This window comes from Octopus bimaculoides, chromosome 22, assembly GCF_001194135.2.
Source record: "Octopus bimaculoides isolate UCB-OBI-ISO-001 chromosome 22, ASM119413v2, whole genome shotgun sequence".
Taxonomy (NCBI): Eukaryota; Metazoa; Mollusca; class Cephalopoda; order Octopoda; family Octopodidae; genus Octopus; species Octopus bimaculoides.
The window spans coordinates 37,457,445-37,467,057 of NC_069002.1; the positions used below are offsets into that span (position 1 = coordinate 37,457,445).

At 36.7% G+C, this 9,613-nt stretch overlaps 1 protein-coding gene across 3 annotated transcripts in view; it reads left to right on the forward strand.

Moving 5' to 3' along the window:
• The window catches only part of LOC106880422 (transmembrane protein 184B), an 81,866-nt gene extending 72,259 nt beyond the window's left edge, over positions 1-9,607 (forward strand). For all 3 annotated transcript variants that reach the window (XM_052975877.1, XM_014930338.2, XM_014930337.2), the window contains 5 exons: positions 817-907; positions 2,641-2,716; positions 5,118-5,209; positions 6,935-7,104; positions 8,284-9,607. In XM_052975877.1, the coding sequence (XP_052831837.1) occupies positions 817-907; positions 2,641-2,716; positions 5,118-5,209; positions 6,935-7,104; positions 8,284-8,804 (950 nt within the window). In that variant the 3' untranslated portion in view covers positions 8,805-9,607. The remainder of the gene's footprint in view (positions 1-816; positions 908-2,640; positions 2,717-5,117; positions 5,210-6,934; positions 7,105-8,283) is intronic.
• Positions 9,608-9,613: the final 6 nt, after the last annotated feature.

Below are 9,613 nucleotides of genomic sequence, written 5' to 3' on the forward strand. Positions count from 1 at the left end.
TCTCTCTCTCTCTCTCTCTCTCTCTCTCTCTCTCTCTCTCTCTCTCTTTCCTTGCTTAAATGAATCACAAAGAAAAAAATTTCCTCCACAATACTCTGAACAAATCCACTAAGAATCTCTTAAATGGGCTGATTGGACAAGAGTAACAGGGATGGAGGCTGACTGGTGTGGTTTACCTTGATATACCTACACTCCACAATGCAACACTATATCCCTATTTCTCACAGTTTTTCATCCACAGTGTGTTGGTGTTCTCTTTGTCTTCAATGCCAGAATTGCAACATCAGAAACTTTAAAGACACTGTGTTCTTCATTTGAACATTTCCATTTCTGAACCCTGTACGTCCCATACTTAGCTCTGGACAGAGTATTGGAAACTGCTTGTCTTCACATTCCTTGTATTTTCTCTATGTTATATATACTTGTAAGTCCTGGTGTTTTTGTGATGTATTTGTCTATTGTTATTATTACTGTTATTATTATTATTATTATTATTATTATTATTAAGGCAGCGAGCTGGCAGAATCGTTAGAATCGAAAAAATGCTTAGTAATCATTTGGCTGTCTTTACAACCTGGGTTCAAATTCAGCTGAGGCTGATTTTGCCTTTCATTCTCTTTTGGGGTTGATGAATTCAGTACCCATGAAACACTGGGCTTGATGTTATCGACTAGTGCCCCTCACCACAAATTTCAGGCCTTCTGCCTTTAGTAGAAAGCATTATCATTATTATCATTATTATTATTATCATTATTATCATTATTATTATTATTATTATTATTATAAGTTTTCTCTCTTTTTTTTACTAATTTCCAGCTTTTGTCATTTACAATTTCCTGAGCCTCTGTTATGAGTACCTTGGTGGTGAGAGCTCTATTATGTCTGAAATCCGAGGAAAACCAATCCAGTGAGTATCATTTAATATGTCTGTTTATGGATTAAGGCTTTGTTTAGGGAAATTTAGTCAGTGTGTCCAAACTGACTGATCTCGTAATGTTTTTATGATCTAATACTGACTGAAGCAGGGTGTGTAAGGTGTGGTTGAGTTCAATATCAGGTAACTTTTCACTCTATTGTACGATTTCAGTTCAATCACCTGCTTTTAAATTCACCTTGTTTCTATGGGAAAAATCTTTTCCTGCATCTCTGTTGCTATCATCACTGATTAAAGCAATTTGTTGTTTCCCCTCTGCCACCACCATTACTAACATTCCTACCTGCACCACTCTACATGTGCTACCACCACCACCACCACCACAACTAGTATTACTGTCATCCACCACAGCCAGTAGTACTATTCTTACCAACGGCAATAAATGCCACTATCACCTCAACCATAACTACTATTACCACTAATACTAACACCACACCCACTGTCACCTCCTTGCTTTCATCACAACCACTATCACCCTCTTTGCTAATTCTCCCTCCCATACCATGATCATCACCACCACCACACTATTAAGCAGTCAATCATTTATGTCTCAGCTACGTTACATGAGATATCAATTAATAGACACTCCTTCTCCTATCCTTTCTATGGTGGTGGCCAGGTTAGAGATGTATTTGTGTTTTGTATTGATTTTACTCATGGCGGATGGAGTGGAAAGAAGAAAGTATAAGTTGGGGAAAGAGAGAGTGGCGGGGGGGACACCTAAATAAAACTTTTATAAATGGTCAGTGGACTGTGATGGTAGGCAATTAAAGGAATGATTTTTCTCTTTTTCAGGTGAGGGAATATGTGTGTGGGAGTAGAGAATAGTTTTCCTACATGTTGTGTTGGGGAATTGTTTTGACTGTGTTTGAGTTTAATCTTTCTCATTAAAGTTGTTTCATACTTCCTTGTTACTTATTCATGTTTATGTTCAGAGAGAGAGAGAGAGAGAGAAAGTGTGTGTGTGGATAGATAGATAGATAGATAGAAAGATACATACATACATACAAAATTACAAATACAACAGGAATAGGTATGGTGTGTATGTGTGTGTGTTCGTCATGGTTGTTGTTTCGATTCAGGTCAGAGATCTTTCTGCTGACCGGTCAAGGTTCCAGCAATGAGAATCTCACTTTTTGTATACCGAGGACTATTTTGTCCTAGAAGTTACCCCATTGCCTCAGGAATTCTATGATTTGAGGGAGATGTGGTTTCTATTTATAACAGGCTCAGCAACACTGGAGAAGCTGCCTCGTTGCCTCATGAGTTCCGTATGTCTTTGTGTGCAAATTTTCATGTGTGTGTGTGTGTGTGTGTGTGTGTGTGTGTGTGTGTGTGTGTGTGTGTGTGTGTGTGTGTGTGTGTGTGTGTGTGTGTGTGTGTGTGTGTGTGTGTGTGTGTGTGTGTGTGTGTGTGAGAGTAGATTAATCACAGCCTGTGCTGTTTGCTTTTGCTACTTATTTTTCTCTCTTGTTAAGTTTATGTGTGTATGTCTATTAATCTTTGCATATGTTTATGTTCTATATAGATAAATTAGTGTATGTATGCACAATACCACCAGTAAGTTTGAACTATGCATAAAGTCCTTTCGATTTCTTAGTTGATCTCCCATTTGGGGAGGAATTTGAACCATCAGTGTAGACACAGGCTTTCAAAGACCAGTTTACTCTTCCACGCATTTGAAATGAGTTGTTTTTCTGTTTCAGGTCAAGCTGGATGTGGTGTACCTGCTGCCTGGCTGGTCGACAGTACACTATAGGTTTTCTGCGCTTTTGTAAGCAAGTAAGTCTTTTTTTCTTTTTTCACTTCAGTTATGCAGAAGATATTACACCATAACCATCATCACAGCCACCATCAACACTCATACCGTGGCCACCAACCCTATACCACCTCTACCACTACTGCAATCATCACTATCACTGTCATAAACACTGCTACTACTTCTACTACCATCATCATCACTGCTACTACCACTACTTCTATCTCTGATACCACCACCCTAAGGGGTTTCTAAAACTGAAATCCTAAATAAATTTTACTCTTCTCTTGACAAGTCAACAAGTAACCTGTACATGACTGCTGGATGTAGCAGTTATATTTCCCTTGAATCACAGCCTGTCATCTTAGATAAAGAATCATACATTAAACTCATTTGCTATCTGGCATTGATGCCATTAACCAACATATTAAATGGGACTGGATGTGGATATAACTGCTATCATAAAACAATCAACCATCTCTTGTATATAGATGATCTCTAGTTGTATACAGCAAATGATAACTGGAAACACTACTTCAGATAGTGCATAGATTTACCAAAGAAACCAATATGAGATTCAGCTTTGAAAAATGTGCCAATGGAACCTTGAAGAGGGGACTAAGTAAGAACAGCCATATAATACTTGATAAAGAAACTGAAAGAAAAACTAGATCAAACCCAGGCATACAAATACTTAAGAATCAATAAACTAGCTAGAGTACAACATGCACAAATTAAAGAAAATGTAAACAATGAATATTATATACAAATTAGCTTAATACTTAAAAATACAGCTAAATGCTAAACATAAAGCAATAGACATTAATACTTCAGCGGCCCCAGTTATGATTTATAATATTCCTAACTGGATACTAAAAGAATTAGCAAAGCTAAACAGGAAAACAAGAAAAATGATGACTTCATTTAGAATACACCACCCAAAATCCAATATAGAAAGGTTATCACTACCAGAACTAGAGAAGAAATTCAGGTCTGGATTCAAGGTCTGGATTTAAGGTCTAGAATCAAAGGGCCTTAGAGTTAAACTTGCAAAAACCAAAGTCTTAATAAGTAGGAAGGCAGACAGATCACAAATGCCTTCAGGTAGAAGGCCCTGCTCGATCTGTAGAGAAGTCGTAGGTAGAAACTCTATAAGATGTAGCCAGTGTAAGCTATGGACACATAAGAGGTGCAACAATATTAGAGGAAGGTTAACAGGGAAGATAGTTTTTGTGTGTGGAAGGTGCACAGGTACAATAAACACCAAAAATGTACAGAAAATAGATTCCATAACATGCCAGGGGTGAAAACTAGAAGTAGTCAGTAGCTTCCGTTACCTAGGTGACTGAGTCAGTAGCGGGGATGGATGCTCTAAGAGTGTAGCTGCTAGAATAAGAATAGCCTAGGAAAAGTTCAGAGAGCTCCTACCCCTGCTGGTAACAAAGGGCCTCTCACTCAGAGTGTATGATGCCTGTGTGCGAACAGTTTAAAGACCTATGAAATGCTGCCAGGCATTTTACTCAGCATGCTTACAATTCTGCTAGCTCACTGCCTTTATAAATATATTATGATTAAGTAAATAAAAACAATATCTTTTCTTTGCTCCCCTCTGTATATTACAATAAAACAAAGATATTACAATCTGCAGTATGATCTTCGAATGTTACAGTAATAAGTGATGGCATTGGCACTCTAAGAATAGCAACACACCATTTCTCTGAGTTATAGAAGAGGTCTTTTATTGTTGTTCAAGAGAAGAGAGAGAGAGAGAGAGAGACAGAGCAGCTTCTATAATTATATAATTAGAATGCATCAACTGATAAACAGTAGAAATACATCTGAAACTAGTCTAAATAGATTTTATTTACTTCATTGTGAGAGGATGGTTATAAATCAATAGATTTGTTGAAAGGAAGATAGATTCGACAGTCTGCTCATCTGTTAACTTGTAAAGTAGCTTAGATGTAATATATGAGAGATAGCAACGATGATGAGGGAGATGACGAGGAGGAAGGCGAATGGAGGAAGGGAGGAAAGCAAGGAGTCATCTATCATTTCCCCAAAGGTAGGGAGGAGCGGTGGTGGTGGCAGCAGCGGTGGTGGTGGTGAGGAGCAGCAGCACTGGGAAGCGTCAGTTCACTCAAAATCTAGCAAAGATATAGGATCAGAAACATCTACAACTACATATATATCTAATATATCTATTCTTTATTTCAGACAGTAGGGTGTGATTGAGGGACATTTAACTACTATATCGAGCAGACTGAGTGACTGCATTAGTGGCTGTTATTATTAGTGTTGCTTAATCTCTTGATCATCCCCGATCGTGAATTCAGTACATGAACATATAACAATTTCACTTCTCTCATTTTAGAGTTCATTATCTGTGTATAAAATGTTTATTTTATTGTTGTTCTGTTCCAGGCTACTTTACAGTTTTGTATCATCAAACCTGTTATGGCTGTTATTACTTTGATTCTACAGTCTTTTGGACTCTACAAGGACGGTAACTTTTCGTAAGTTGTCTTTTTATTTTTCTCAGTATCTGTCTGTTTGTTTTTCTGTTTGTATCTGTGTCTGCCAAACTTTTTTTTACCTTCCAATACACTGGGTGAAGAGAATTTATTTTGTGGCACACCAAATAAAAATCACAACAAAATTGAATATACTTTATTAGTATGAATAAAAATAAATAAATTCTTATTATAGCAACAATAAAATGACATTGTTTTATGAACATATATGTAATATAATACAATAATAATGTTTTTAATGAGAAGGATACAATTGATTTTGAGAAAGAATTTTGTCAAAACGCGGCTCTAAATTAGATAAGCAAATATGTAACTCCTCATCTACCATCTGTAATCATTCCTGTTTTTCCGACTTTGTTTCCATAAGCGCAGAGAAAGCTAATTCGCAAAGATACAATGATCCAAAGGGCAACAGAGATTTAATGACTGTAGCAGCTAATCAAGGATATTGGCTCTAAAGCAAAATCCGAAATTCTGACAATTCTGGCACAGAAAATGAGGCTTTGTGCACAGGATTGTTTTTCAAGTCTCTTAAATTTTCTTCTATTAATGTTAATGGCAGGTGTGTACTGTCGTATCTTGCAAAAGGATTAATGACCCACTCATACATTTAGTAATCAAGTGATGGAAAATACTTAGAAAATGATACAGAAAGGTTTTCTACTGTTTTCTGCACTCCTGACAAAATTTTCAATTTGTTTGGAAAAGCCCCTATGCCTGGGAAGTAATCAAGCTGCGAGTTCTTAACTTCCCTTATCCACAGTTCTAACGTGTTGGTGAAAGACTTTAATTTACTTGTAATTGTAATTAACATTTTCACTCGCTCCTTACAAACTCAAATTTAATCACTCCAAATCGGAGTGAAATTTTGTTCCCTTGAGATGTTTCTTCAGTTGTGGAAAGAGGTGAAAATCGGAAGGGGCTAAGTTAGGAGAGTGAAATGGGCGGTCTACCAATCCAAAGCCCAAAGTCTACTATTTTCCATAGTGCTTCATGTGTTCTGGTGCATTGTCCTACAGAAACAGGATACCACAGCTCAGCTTTCCACAGCGTTTCTGCTTCAAAGCTTCATGCAGTTTGTCCAACAGAGACATCTATTATTCTGCATTGCTGGTGTGTCCCTTTGGCAGATATTTTATGCAGAGTACTCTTTCTTTGTCCCATTCCACTTTCTCATGATGAGAGTGCCTTGACAGTTTGTTCCATTGTTAACCCTTCTGCTTTTAAGATCTTTTGTTATTGCTCTCTACCAGGTTTCCTTTGGTCGACCACATCTTCTTTTACCTTGTGGAACCTATATATATATATATATATAAAGATCTTAATTGACTAAAAATTATGAATTATGTAAAAAAGAATCTTTTAAAACAGACTGACACAAATAATTTTTTATATAATTAATAATTTTAAGGAAATCTTCCTTCAATTATCATGACTGTATCAAGAATTTCCTGTGAAACTCTTCCTCAGCTTTTGTCTACTCAATCTCACTCAGAAGGCTTTAGTCAACCTGAGGCTGTATAGAAAAAGATGCTTGCCCAGGGTTCTGTTCTATGCCAGGAGATCAAACCACCCAGTGTTGCACAATTGTAAAGTAAACTTCTTAACCGTAACACAATTTCCAATCATATGTTTTGCTCTTTTTATAATTACATGAGATCTGTCTCAAATTTTCAATCTAATTGTTTGTGTTTTTCACTCTTCCAGACCAGCTAGTGGTTACTTGTATATTACAATCATTTATAATATTTCAATAACATTGGCACTTTACGGCTTGTTCCTGTTTTACTTTGCTACCAAAGAACTATTGAGTCCATTTGAACCTGTCTTGAAATTCTTTACTGTTAAATCAGTAATCTTTCTGTCTTTCTGGCAAGGTAAGTTACCATTTGGCTCTTCACCTCTTTTGTTTCCAGCCACTATTTTTATCAGACTTTCAACAATTTATCTCTCTAATCTTTCCACTCTCATCGTTCTACTGAAATACGCCATCCTTGTGTTTCATTCAATTTAGAAAATAGAATTTTGAGAGAATTAGAAAAACAAATAATAAAATAACTGGTTTTACATTGTTATTTACCTGACGTTATGAACCTTGTTAAACAAAGGTTCTCACATAAAATTATAATGGGTTAGTTTAAGTTTGAAACCCTTCAAAGCAGTTTTCTTGAATGATGGAATCGGAGATGGTCTTGGGAAGATATAAGAAGGGTTAACTGTAAATTTTATCTCACTTAAGAATATTTAATTTATTTTTGTATTTTGTGTATTGTTGTTTCATTTTTCATTTCAATAATAATTATGATTTATGACGATGATGATTTGGTGAAAATCATTTTTTCTTTTCTTTTTCGTTAATGGCTTAGTCAAAGGAGGAAGGGTAGTGTCTAAAACCAGAATCTTTGAAACTAGGGAGGTGGAGGGAGAAAGACACTATGGCTTTTAGGTCACCACAGAAGGAGACAGTGTAAATAACGATACTGGATTACCCTCAAACTAGAGACATGATCTGAATGCTTACAAAGATGAGTTCTCTTCTAAAAACTCTAAAATCCGAGATGATGGACAGATTGGATTATGTCACTTGTCCAAGGTGCTGTGATGGGAGGTCAAACTCTGTGTGGGTCTCCATTGCAATGAAAGAAGATGGCAACCTAGCAGTGGTTACCTGTGTACAGTGTGCAACATGCAGTGAATAGAAGACACTAAATCCAATGGCAAAATCGATTGAAACAATTGAGAAACTCAAGGCTGCCGCTTCTGATTATGAAGCAGTGCTTTTAACTTCACAGCCATAATCTACATCAACTTTTTTATCTCACAATTATTTACCTTTGTTTCTCTTAGTTTCTGATTTTGTTTCAGCCATTACAGCTAAAACCATGTTATAGCATCACCTCCATGTGTTTGGAATTTTTAGTGCATTTGATAATAACCTAAGATTAATAAGTCTAGGACTAATGAAACAGTACGATCTTCATTTATCAGGAAAAAAACAAAACAAAGCAACTATGATTAATTATTCACTTTCTCTTTTACCCGTTCTTCATATTCAGGAGTGGTTCTTGCTGTTTTTGAAAAGGCTGATTTGATCAGTCCGATCTTCTCTGAAGACGGTATCCTTAAAGCGGGCGTCGGCACAGTGTCAGCTGGCTGGCAGAACTTTCTCATCTGCATTGAGATGGTATTCGCCGCCATTGCACTGCGCTTTGCATTCCCACACATGATCTACAGTTCTGGCCCCTCATCAACTCATGGTCGCACGGTGTCGCTACAGAGCATTTCGAGCAGCCTGAAGGAGACGATGAATCCACGCGACATTATGCAGGATGCAATACACAACTTCCACCCACAGTATCAGCAGTATACTCAACAAGGGATGAAGATCCCACACGAAGAAGAGGGCACTGAGCCCAGCTGGCCCTATGATCAGCAGTATCCATATCAACAGCAGACTCCTTATCCGAATGGGGCCATCCCAACTTCCAGGCCGCTGCCACCGACCGGAGCCACTCCAAACAAGATGAAATTCAATGAAAAAACTACACTTTTGAGCTCAGACGATGAATTTCAGTGATGACAAGGCAACTGACTTGACGACAACTTTACATTTCAAACCAATAATGACGAGAACCAAACTGTCAAGACCAAACAGTTTGTTTTTTACTGGGGTTGTACGTTAGAGTTTGTTTTTTCTCTTCAGTAACTTTGGAATCAGTGAAGTTCCAAACGTGAGTGATACAGATGTGGAAATAAAGAAAATGTTTAACAAAAATTTAGAAAAATTACAAAAAATTGATGAGGTCCATTACAAAGAGCGAATTTTGAAAGAAAACAAATGCCTAAATATTAGGACGCCTGCTCTTACTCCCTATTTTTAAGCTGCTGTTGCTGGTACAGTCAAATACAGATGTCTTCTTTTCTTTTTTCCTCTTCTTATAAGTTCACTTTCTTTCTCCAGTATTCTGATCTCATAACGACCCACAATCCTCAGTTGCTTTAACAAACTAAACATATCACAACTACACATTATTTTATGCAGTTCGCTTCTACATTTTATTTTCTCTCTTTCACAAGTTTTCTAACTATAATCTGTCCTTCTGTTAATCTATCCATATTTCATCTCTACTTTCCTGTACCTATCTAGCTAGTTCTATAGCTAATTAACCCTCTGTATATTTGACTAAGTTGGTAGCTAACTATCTATCTTTTTAGCTTCTCAGCTAGATAGGAAACTACTTACCTATCTATTTACCTTTCTATCTGCATTTATCTATATCAAACTATCCACCTACTAACCTATAGAGTTGATTACCCATATATCTGAATAGCTAATTTACTTATCATATTAATCTTGCTAGCTACCTAGCATGCTGATTTCTACTT